General features: G+C 35.8%; 1 protein-coding gene across 1 annotated transcript in view; it reads left to right on the forward strand.

The window, feature by feature from the left end:
• Positions 1-13029, forward strand: part of Nbas (NBAS subunit of NRZ tethering complex) — a 351187-nt gene that overhangs the window by 66845 nt on the left and 271313 nt on the right. Inside the window, 1 exon segment of the mRNA XM_048804961.1 lies at positions 5408-5536. Within this exon segment, the coding sequence (XP_048660918.1) occupies positions 5408-5536 (129 nt within the window).

The following is a 13029-nucleotide window of genomic DNA, read 5'->3' on the forward strand; positions in this document are numbered from 1 at the left end:
TACAAAAATAAAACCTTAATATACATATTGACTCACAAATACGTATACAAGTCTATGTCCCATTCCGCAAACTGCTATGTAAAATTTGAGAATGGTACCACTATTTCCATTGACTTTTGAATATATAGAGACATGAATGACAGCATATAATTCATTTGTATCTTGAGATTTTAAACCATATTGTCTAAATTTGTTGTAATATAAACATTTTCTTATGTTTAAAATTAAAGATTCAAGTGAAACAAGATGCTTCTGATTTCTGCTCATCAGAACAGTAACTCTTGCAAGAAAAGCTGAAATTTAATATAATAGATGTCCCTTAAGTGAATTGGTGATGCTACTGAATACAGATCTAACATAATTATAATTTTTTTATTATTAGTTGTTCAAATCATTACATAGCTCTTGACATATTTCATACATTTGATTCAAGTGGGTTATGAACTCCCATTCCCCCCTGCCCCCCATACAGATTGCAGAATCACATTGGTTACACATCCACGTTTTTACATACTGCCATACTAGTGTCTGTTGTATTCTGCCTTTCCTATTCTGTACTATCCACCTTCCCCTCCTCTCCCCTCCCATCTTCTCTACCCCATGTACTGTAATTCATTTCTCTCCCTTATTTTTTTCCGATTTTCCCTCACTTCCTCTTATATGTAATTTTGTATAACAATGAGGGTCTCCTTCCATTTCCAACCAATTTCCCTTCTCTTTCCCTCCCACCTCTCGACCCTGTTTAATGTTATGCTAAGTGAAGCTAGCCAATCCCTAAAAAACAAATGCCAAATGTTGTCTTTGATATAAGGAGAACAACTAAGAACAGAGCAGGGAGGAAGAGCATGAGAAGATTAACATCTGTGAATTTTTAAAAAAAAAATCTTGTGGATTTTTAAAAATTCCTCTTCACAATAGATCATTTTTTTTGGCTTCTTATAAAACTAAAAAAATAATCCTCAAATTTGAGATTACTGTTCCAAGAGATGAGAAGGAGCCACATTGATTTAGGGTTTCAGGTATCATTTATTTTACTGATTTGTTACTTAGAGAAGCATGGGTCCATGACAATTGAGTTGGACAGTTTCATTCTGAATATTAGTGATACATATCAGAATTGCCTCCAGGGGATCTGGTTATATTTACTCTCGGTGTGACTTTCAAAAGAATCTTGACCTACATGGGAGAATCAGTTCATACTCCTGTTACAGGAGGAATCAAATAGCCTGATTTTTCTACTTCAATTTATTTACTGAGCCAAGGGGAGAAATGTAATAAGCATTCTGTTTCACCATTTGTATTTCATATTTTAAATTTTAGGTTCTAATTATTTCTCTGCCATTGACTTAAGCTAAATCATGTAGTCTGGATAGATTTGCCATTCTGTAGTGATGAGCAAAAGCTCTCACTGTTTGTGTCTAGAAAGTCACTTTTTTTCTTAGTCCTTTGCATATTTGAACTGTTTTCTAGTTAGCATTCATTTATTTTGTGAGGACTTTTAATGTAATGAAGCTACTCTGGTACCCCATAATAAAATCCATATTGTCTTCTATATTTTTTGGGATTTAAAAAATTTATATTCTAATCAGTTACACAGGACAGCAGAATCCTTTGATACATTATATTCAAATGGAGCAGAATTTTTCACCTTGTACATGAAGTAGAGTCACACCATTTTGTAGTCATACATGTACCTGGGGTAGCTGTATCCATGTCATTCCACCATCTTTACTATCCCCATGCCCTGTATTTTTAATTATTTCATGAAGTTTTCTTTATTTTGTAGACATAGGCAAGGCTAAATGACTTGGCTTTTGCCTTGAAGTTCATTTTTTCTAATTTACCGTGTTGCCTCTATTGGTCTTTTCATTACCATGAAAAGGAGCATTACTTTGCCTTTCTCCCTGGATCCTTTTCTCATTGTACCTAGTATTATCTAAATAATAACTTTATTTTTAATAAAATTAAAATGTTCATTTAAAAGAATCTGACTGTAATTAAGCGAGAATGTGGAATTTCAGTATTCATTTATTTCGTCAGCAAGCACTTCCTCAGAGCTAGAGAATAGAAGGATGCACAAAAGGCCCCTCAAGGAGCCCTTATGTGTAGTGAGACAGACTCAGACAAGGACAAGACGTGGCCTTCTGTGACCTGCCCTCTCACAAAGCATACAGTGCTATTGAAGAGCAGAAGGAGCATTCAACTCTGGTGACACTTGTTCTAATGGTGAAGGGAGGAATAGTTCCTCAGGCAGGAAGGGGAAGGCTGTGTAACAGAAGTAGAGTTTGGGATACTCTCAGACAACACCACTGGAACGCATCGGTTTGTTGGGGTAGTGAATCCATAGGCACTTGTGTCTTGTTTTCCATGTGTATTTTATTTGGAATGATAGGTTTAGTAATGTTTAGAACAGGAATTATTTGGGGGCTTGATATTCACAGCTCTTCTCTATATCCTGTCTGGTATGTCATTCAAACTGTTTATTAATTGCCTTGGCATACCATTAGGCAGGAGTAGTCTGTTCAATCTGTAAATGACCATCTTCCTTTGATCCCATTCAACTCCTTTGAACTCCAGCTTATGTAGTCTCAACCTGTGCTATTGGTTATTCTTTCGTGATAGAACTCGACTTTTAGGATTCTCTGTGATGGAACAAAAGGAAAGCAAACTATTTATTTCCTTGTATTTTCATCCTCACTTATGAACATACTGTACTGGCATCCTTAACTGTTTGAACTTTAAGACTTTTCAAATTTAACATTCTAAACCCAGTACTTCCCAGTAAACATATTATGTATCTTATTTTGTACCTACAAGTTTCTAGCCTAGAAATACTTACAGCTCATATTTTTAGTGCAGCAATTTTAGAGCTTTTGAGGGCTCAGAGAATATCTTAAGAATTAACTATTATGAACTCTTTCTGACCAGCACTTTCCACACAACCTCACAGGAAGCTGGCATTACTGGCATCATGATGCCTGTTTTATTGAAGAAATTGAAGCTTTAAGACAAATGGCCTACCAAGTTCATTTAGGTAGATAGTAGCAGGGATGGGTTTGGTCTTAGGTCTGCTTGTGATCAGTGCTTTTTTTTTTTTTTGTAGATGGACATAATACCTTTATTTTACTTTAATGTTGTGTTGATGATCAAGCCCAGTGCCTCACACTTGTTAGGCAAGAGCTCTACTACTGAGCTACAACCCCAGCCCACAATCGGTGCTTTTTCTATAACCTCTCTGACTATTGTCTAAATATTTAGTTGGGTAATTGAAGAAACAGAAACCAAGATTTATTGTTCTTAAAAATAACCAAGACTATATATTACTTTTTTCGGGAGAAGGGACCCTAGGGATTAACCCAGATATGCTTAATCACTGAACCACATCCCTAGCCCTTTCTTAAAAAAAAAATAATTTATTTCAATTAGGTATTCCCCAGCCCTTCTTAAAAAATTATTTTTAATTTTGAGATAGGGCCTCATTAAACTGTTGAGGCTGGCTTTGAATTTGTGATCCTCCTGCCTCAGCTTGGCAGTCTTATCCTAAACATGAAATGAAAACAATCAAAATCATTTATATAGCAACACTATAATGATGAATTATTTTTCAGATATATTTTACTTAAAGTGAAAAACTTTGCAAAGTAGGTTTTAGAAATACACTTCTGGGATTACAGGTGTGTGCCACCATGCCTGGCTATATATTTTTATTTCACGAAGAATGATCTATTTTACTACTCAAGCTTGGTAGCAAGTTTGGTGGTTATGTTTCTCTTTTACACTGTCTTCTTCTTGAGTATTAATACATTTTTAAAAGGGATCTACTTTCCTATGCAGTAACTATATTGTAAATATTTAGTTCATTTTTCTACTTCTTAGCAAAACCAAGAAGTAAATAGAAAATTGCACAATATCAGAGGTTACACACTCTCTATTTCTCTCTCAAGGCCTTAAGGGCAGTGGTTGTCATGTTAACAATAAATGATGGTGGCAGCTGTTTATCTATGTTATATCCATAATTATAGAACTAGTAGCTTATAGGTTCTTTTAAATTGTGGTTTAATGTACACAAAACTTATATGCCTTTAAATAATCAATGTCTGACTGGCATATAATCTTTTAAAGGATTTATTAATATCAGATTATTTATATTTTATAGAAAATATTGGCTTAGAAAATTGTCTCATTCTAAAGACTTTTGTCTTTTTTACTTTTACATTTTCTTTTCATACTTTGACAGTGTGTTTTTTTGAGTTGTTAACCAGGCTTTTCAAGATGATTTTTTCCCTTAATTTTAAGGATACATTAAAAAAATTGTTATCTTAATGAGACTTCAAAATCAGTTGGCTAAAATGTGTACTAAACTCTTTGTGGGCATGAATTTGTTCACTGACTTCCCAGAGTATACAACAGTACTTGGCATGTAATATTTATTCTTGAATATGTAATATTTAATATGTAATTCTGGGATGTTAGAAGAGCTATAGTTATAACCATTTATTGATATGAGATTTCTTTAAAAACAGGTGGTAATTCAGAATGTTTGGAGTGTTTAACCTAGAATTCAGTATTTTCACTTTAATATGGCATGTGTACCAAAAGGCATAGAAAACAGATCACTCCTTTTTAATTGTTCCATGTAGATGATGGGCAGTTGAAGAGAGTGAAGCAGTTTAAATTCATTTTAGTACAGAGATCTGATATTTGACATTAAAAAAATCCCCTCAGAAAGGACAGATAAATTTTAATACAATATTTGAGAGAAGGTACAGTTTCTACTCTAAATATTACTGCCAGTAGTAGAAAGCTTTAATTAGTGTTTTAATTAAGAAAAAAATCAAATGGACATTTGAGCTAGTGGTTTAATGTCAGCAGGAAGCTAGAGGAAATTTCATTAAGCAAACATGTGGTTTAATGCCTTTTTTGGGAACAGCTTTATATTATTCACATACACTACAGTTCACTCATTTCAAGGATACAATTTGCTGATTTTTAATGTGTGGACAGAACTTTGTAACTATCTTAATTAGTTTTATTCATTTTATAATTTTTATTACCCTGAAAATGACCCTCTATCCTTTAACCATCACTCCCATATGTGGGTCTGCATTTTAAGGAATTCATAATCTATTAAAAACTTTTAAAAGTTTTCGATAACTCATAATTTTTTGGTTGAAGAAATATTTTTAGGATATTTTCATATTTGGATTTAGGGTTTTGTGTTGATTTTGCTGCTATAAATAGACAAAAACTTGTTAAGGTCAGGGGATAGGCTGGAGCACAAGCATATGAAGGTGGGTAGAACTCCCAGGGACTAACAATCATTTATAACATGGCACCCCTGATGACTATCAATGATTTGTTTGTGCCTGTTGACAAGTCCTTTGCTCTGACCTTATGACTTGTATAGGATGGAATCTTCAAGATGAGCCTTTCACCACAAGGAAGCCTCCTTGCAGCCACTCATTTCTCAGGGAAACTGAGCATCTGGGCCATCCCGTCTCTGAAGCAACAAGGAATGTGGCATCAAAATGAGCAGGTATGTCTCTTATGGGTGAGTACTGTTTTAGTACTTCAGTTTATTCAATTTTCTTCTTTATAGCACCCACATTAGTTTCATCATTCCAAAACTGTCCTGTTATTCAGTTAAATTGTACTATCAGTTGATGTCAATAGAGTACGACAAATTAATAATAGACAGCAGAAAGAAAAAATGTGCCTTGTATTTCCCTGAGACTGTAAACTGAGCAGCACCTCTTCATTTAAAACAGATCTAATAAGACAGAATGGTAGACTTGTGGAATCTAAATTAATTGAAGGTGAAGGGAAGCTAGGATGGGGGGAAAATCCTCTAAAATCTGTGTATAAGGAAAAAAAACCTGTTTTTTTTCTTTTTCTTGTACCAGGTATTGAATCTGGGGTGCTTAAATACTGAGCCACATCCCCAGCCCTTTTTTCTTTTAAAGAGTCAGGATATTGCTTAGGGCCTCTCTAATTTACTGAGGCTGGCTTTGAACTTGAGATTCTCCTGCCTCAGCCTTCTGGGTTGCTTGGAATAGATGTGTATACCACTGTGCCCAGCTGCATGCACTGATTTTAATGTGTGGTTCAATACACTCTGTATACCAGGTGTTGTCTACTAGTTGAACTGTTCTTCCCCACCACCCTTTACATTCTAAAAATTCAGAATGAAAATGTTAAGATTTCAGCAAAAGTCAGTATGGTCAAGGATTTGGAAGGTAAAATTCTTAAAGGGTTACAATTCTTAATACATATTGCTAATTTTAATCATATGCTTTGAGACTTGAAAGGAGTTCCTTCTCTTCACTCAAAGATGAGTTGCCCTAACATAGACAAAGATGGAACATTTTCATTTTTATTGTCCTGAAATGACCAGTTTCAAGGATTAGACGGTTTTTGTTTTTTAGTAACGGGTTGAATTAGCACTTATAAATAATTTAAATTCATAAGGGGAAGGTAGAGTTAGATCATAAACTTGAACTTGGTTTAAAACCCCGTGGTTTTAAAACATGCTTATAGCCATACATTGTGATAGTGGAGGCTTAAAGAAAAATCTTTCCTCAACTTCCTGTAGTATGATATAAATTTTTTTTACTCTCTGGTTACTTTACATTTTATCATTTTAAGGATTAATTCTTCTCTCATCTTGAATTTTCCACCATTTGCCCATGGACAGATCCATCTTTGGATAGTTTTATGATTCTAAAATTAGAGCATATTTCTTTAATGATCTGAATGGATCAATGTCAGAATTACTAATTTTTTTCCAGAATAACAGAAAAATAGAAAGTGGCTCTACAGTTTTCTACTGTATTCTCAGATTAAAATTTTTTAGTTGTATATGGACACAATACCTTTATTTTATGTGGTGCTGAGGATTGAACCCAGGGCCTTGCATGTGCTGGGTGAGTGCCCTACTGCTGAGCCACAGCCCCAGCCCCCAACTATTTTTCTTGTACACAGAGGATTTTTTTCCGCTCCTAGCTTCCCTTCACCTTCAATTAATTTAGATTCCACATGTCTACCGTTCTGTCTTACTGGATCTGTTTTAGATGAAGAGGTGCTGCTCATCCTACGGTCTCGGTAGCGAAATACAAGGCACATTCATTCCTTCTGCTTTGAAACTATAGCTATTACCTTATTTCTTCCCTGTGGAGTGATCACCTGTCATAACTACTTAACATCTTTAGCAAGATGTCAGGCAGCAGAGCTTTCACCAGACTGTTGAACTGTCTGGAGATGGGATTATAGTTTAATTTGTATGACATACATTTCATGTTGTACTTCCTGAGGCTTGATATATGGAGTCTGTTTTCCATCTTTATTCAGAAAAAAAGACATTATTTAAGTAATTGATCCAAAAATATTGTATGTTTCATGGTTGTCAATGTGTGGTGATAGAGTATTCAGCTTCCTTGGGAGGATCCTAATGTTCTTTGGATATTTGGGAAATTTTTATGCTTGTGCAACATGTTTTTAAATGGTGAAAACCTTTGAATTATAAAGACGTTTTCCCCTCCAGGCTTTGTTTTCCTAAGTTATTTTGATTTTCCTAATAAAAATATCGATCAATTTCTGAAGCATTCTTAATATTTCATCTTCTGAGTATCCTAGAATGTCATGTATATAGTATTAGAACTATTCTTGCAAAATTGATTAGTGTGCTCTTTTGTTTACTGAGATTCTGGGGCCCCTTTATTGCCTGCAAAGATAAATTGCATCTTATTGTGGTACTTATTGGCATACACTCAACTTTTTGACTGGTTAGGCTTTTTTTGTCATTAATTGCCAATCAGTGTCATTATGATTCATTACTGTTTAATGTTATTCGTTAGATTTTTATAGTGACTATGAAAGAAACTTAAAATATCGCTTAAAAACCTTGAAACCTGGGAAGGAATAAATGTAATTTTCCCCACGGTTTTAAAACATGCATTCAGATAAGTTATGGGAAAAAAAAGGAGGGGATTTCAGAAATAGAAGAGGGAGGTACATGGTAAGAAGAGATGAGTTCAAGGTATAAGTTTGACTCCATCCTTGCATCAGCGAGGATCTTTGTATAGAAATATGCTGAGCTTTTAGAAGGGGAACACAGTAGGAAATGCCATAGTTTGATTATTGAGCACATACCTTCTGTGCTTTTGATTCAATTGCTCCCTGAACAGTGCTCAGAACATTTTTAAGTCGATCTGTCAGGAGGGATGCAACTTGATTCTCAAGCTAATAAGTGTATTAAAACTTTACAAATCGCTAGTGTTACTCGTCAGTTCTGATTTGGTTGACGTAGATTTTTTTTCCCTTAATGTCTGCATAAACTGGAAAAAGTAGCTTTTTGGGGGTCTCAGAACTAGAAACTGACTTGGTTGCCATTCTGCAGGCCATTCTGCAGGTTATGATGCCCTTTGCTTAGGGAGCTTAGCTAGTTAATGAACCCGAGTCCTGCTGGGATTGCCATCCCTGCTCAGCACCACAGGCCAGGGGTGCCAAGCCTTCCCTTTTCAAGCAGCTGCTCAGCCTGGACAAAGGCTATCTGGATAGAACAGACTCTGCCCTCTGAGATCCCAGCCAGTTTTAGCCTCAAAAGAAATTTAGGTTTAGAGTTGGGGATTGGGAAGGCATTTATATTTATTCTCTTAAATCCTGTGACTGGTAAAAATGCAAACTCCTCTGTTGACTTGTCATCCCTTCTAGTCTGATTGTCAAGTGCTTTACTCTTGGACCCTCCTCTCCCTGTCTGCTGCTTTTGTCTCAGCTTTTCTACTGTTTGATCATAGTTTTCTTCATTCCATCATTATCTCTGATGAGGTTTCATCCTCTTCAGACACACTGGTTTCTTTGAGTATGCCTATCTCAGACCTTTATAGCTTGAAAGGATGAAGGTGCACGTATGATTTTTTTCTTTTACAAAATTTACTCTGATAACATCAGCTGTTACCTAATGAGCATTTACTTTGTTCTATGTTATGTAGCAAGCTAAGATTTGATTTCAACTTTCTGACTCTGTTCCTGTGGGAAAATATATTGAAAAAGTGGGAGAAAAACTTAAGCCAGTGAATGCCAGCATGTCCAACACAAATTTTTATCCCCACAGTATTAGGCATGTCCTTACAGTTTAGGAACACTCTATTATTTGAAAGATGAGATTTCTTTTTAATAGATTAAGAAGGCAGGAATTATATTGTTTGATTCATTTTTGGCATCGATTCTTATTTAATCTTTAAAAACACAGAAATTGTTTTTCTCAGTGAATATAATGCAGGCCTTTTTTCAGCCCTCTTATATGTGCTCAGCTCTTAAGAAGTTAGTGTGTACCAGGTATTAGAATTAATAATTGAGAAAGTTTCTCACTCGCAAACACTTAGCTTTATAATAGATATGTAGAGACTTGTGACATAGTGGGGCCTGGGTTGGAGGTGGTCACTATTTTCCAGCAAGAGGGGTTTGTATAACTACTGGGTCTTCCACTTGTGTTCTAGGAAAATAAGTAATTGTTTTCTTTTTTTAAACTATTTCTTTAGTTGTAGGTAGACACAGTAACTTTATTTCCATGTAGTGCTGAGGATTGAACCCAGTGCCTCATGCATGCTAAGTGAGTGCTCTCTACTTTTTTGCTACAACTCCAGGTTGGTAATTGTTTTCAATTGGGACTTCACTGTATGTGTGAATAAAATCTAGTGTGTTAAGTGTAATTTGTAAATACATTGTTTCTGAGTCTTAATAACATAATTGTGAAATAAAAGTTGAACTGTTCAGCTGGACACAGCAGCGCACGCCTATGATCCCAGCATCTCGGGAGGCTGAGGCAGGAGGATCATGAGGTCAAAGCCAGCCTCAGCAATGGCGAGGCACTAAGCAACTCAGTAAGACCCTGTCTCGGCTAGGGACGTAGCTCACTTGGTGTAGAATACCTGCCTTGCATACATAGGCTCTGGGTTCAATCCCCAGCACTGCTCCCCCAAAAACAAAAATACCCAGAATAAGGCTAGGGATGTGGCTGAGTGGTTGAGTGCCCCTGAGTTCAATCCCTGGTACCAAATTAAAAAGTTAAATTGTTCACTGAATTTCTGCTAAGTTCTAGTGTAGGAAGTACACTAACCTTAAGGTATGCATAGTCTTGCAAGGGAAATTATAAATACAAGGTAAAATAACATGTTAATGTCATGAAAATGTAAGCTTGGAGGGAAAAAAACAGAATTCACTGGTAGTGCTGGGAGAAAAATTCTTGGAAATTTTAGTAAGGCTTAGCTATTTACAGAAATTTTCATATTTTTGTTTATCTCATAGCATTCCTACTCATAAAAAGATGTTTTTATACCCATTTTAATAGATGGGAATGGTGCTAAAAGAGTAACCTAAAATCACTATTAGAATCAAGATTCCATTTTGATTCAGGTTTCTGACTTCATCACTTCTTCCCGTGCATATTTAAACTAATTTTATCCCTTTTTAATGTTTTTATTAGTTCATTTTAGTTAAAATAGTGGGATTCATTTTGACATAATCATACATGCATGGAATACAATTCTGTTTCAGTCCCCAATACTCCCTCCCCACCACTGGCCTTTTTTTTTATTTATTGCTTTAACTGGTGATTTAAGTTTTTGTTCAAGTTTTTTATGCGTAGATAAAATACTGATCTCCCCCCCTCCACCCATAGGCATATGAGTTAAAGGGAACACCAGGGAGAGTTATCACTTTGCAGTATATATGAGCAACATCCTCTGGAGTCATGTGGTTTATTATGCAGAGGACTTAGACATGTGCAAGTGTAGAGTAATAAGTGAAAACTGTAAGATTGTGGTTTACCAAATGTGTAGAGTCTCCTTTAAAGAGAAATGCAGGCTTTGAAAACTGACATAGCTGGAGTTTTCTCATTCCTCTTGCCATAATCAGGTGAGCTTGGGTCAGCCAGGTAGAGCAGAGCTTTGCCTCTTTTAATGGCTGCTCTAGGAAATCAGTGGACAGATTATAAACTAATGAGTTTATAATAGATTATCTGGTAATATAAATACAATCAGCTTATAATTTTAGCTCAAATGTTGCCTCAGAAGAAACTAATGTGACTGCTGCCCTGTGCTACCCTGAGCCTCTTTTCCAAAATTCTGTATTCAGCTCATTTGGGGCTTTCTTCATGCAACTTGCCGCTTTATTAGTTTTTATAATATACTTTGTATGATTGAGTATCTTCTCTGTAAAACCTAATGATTAAAGACAGTTATGGCAGTGCCTATTCTGATTTACTTCTATTCAGTTTTGAGTTGATTTAAATGCTTCAGCTTTCATTGTCAATATGAAAATCCATCTGGCTAGAAATCTGTGAGTGTTAAACTTTGTTCACGTCTGGAATAGAATAAAATGGCTTAAATGATTTTCATTTCAAACATTTCCCGTATGTTATATTTATATCTTTACATCTCATTTTTGGCCTTAATTTTCCTCTAATGTTTTATTTACTTGCCTATTTGTATTTCTGTAGGTCTAGAAATGGGAATAGACAAATATATTTCCCATTTTGTTTCTTTAAGCATAGTAGGTGTTAGACTAATTTTGTTAAGTGGATGAATCGATGAAGGATCAATGGGAAGATGACAGTTTACGTGATTCTTGATAGAATCCACAGCTATTTTCACAACTTTGCTAAACTATGAGCTCTTTGAGAATGGCCATTAAGTATTTCATGAAATGTATTTCACCCACAGAATTTTTTAGGCAAAGCATATTAAATACTAATAAATGTGGAATGAAAAATTCATTTGAAATGTTCCTTTCAGGAGTCTGATGGAGGGTAGAGACTTTATTATATTTAGATTCCACTTGTAAAAATAAATCAAAATCTTTAGGTGTGGAAAAAAAAAAAAAGCATTGCTTTAGTCCTAGTAGCCTTTCTATATGAAACCTCTATCCATGTTCTTAGGACCTTCCCCAGACTACTGCTGCATTAAGTGATGGCAGCATGATTGTAGATATGCAGTAGCAAGAATATATTGGGGCAGAAGGGTGATTCCTTTCTTCACTATATAAATGTCACAACAGACAGTCATTTAATAACAAATGATTTTTTTCCTGATATCTAGAATTTGGAAAGGGACAGCTTTTACTTTTTGTTCTTAACCAGGCATTATAGGCAGAGATTCAGAAGGGTTGGAGTTGGTAAAACAGTTCTTACTTTTCATTGCTGACCTTTGTCAGTAGCAATTCCAGGATTTCATCTGTAGACCTTGTCAGCTGACCCACATTGGGCAACAGAAACTGACGGAGTCGAATAAGGGTTATAGCTGAAACTCCTATAACAAAAAGTCGAGAGGTTCCTGAGTTTAAAGCCAGCCCTATGCAACTAAGGGGGAGACCCTGTCTGTAAATAAAATATTTAAAAAAGGGCTGGGGATGTGGCTCAGTGGTCAAGTGCCCTGGGGTTCAATCCCCCCACCCCAAGCACATTGATTTAATCAAAGTTTCACAGGGTCTCAGAGCCTTCAGAAACGAAGACCCAAGATCCAGGGAAAGTGGTCTGTTATTAGTGCATTTTATTTATGTAATAGTGACATATTCATAAATGCTCATAACATAGTTTGCTCCATTTTAGTTCCCAGTATATTGTGTTTAGGTTTGACAAAGGATGGATAAGGGAGGGGCAGTATACACAGGTTATTTTGGTAATCAAAAGGCTCTGGAGGCATTAACATTTCATTCTCTCAGAGGTGGTCTCCAACTTTCTGGACCTAAACTAGCCTCCATTTTTGTGATCTGACCCAATTATCTACACTGCCTATCTGTAATTTTTGCTTCATTCCCCCATACAATTTTAGGGACACCTTACTATAAGGAAAAAGGTCGATGAAACACTCTTGCTGCTTCAAGCTGAGAGGGGGTGATGTAGGGTCGGGCAAACAGTTTGGAGTCCCCTTTTAGAAACTGGGTTGGTGGAGGGGTCCGTGGTAAAATTCTGGTTCCAAAAGAACAGGTTGTAAAGTCATCTGGGGGTGGGTTCTTCTGAGATAGGAACAAAAAGAT

This window comes from Marmota marmota, unplaced genomic scaffold (genome assembly GCF_001458135.2).
Source record: "Marmota marmota marmota unplaced genomic scaffold, marMar, whole genome shotgun sequence".
NCBI classification, from domain to species: Eukaryota; Metazoa; Chordata; class Mammalia; order Rodentia; family Sciuridae; genus Marmota; species Marmota marmota.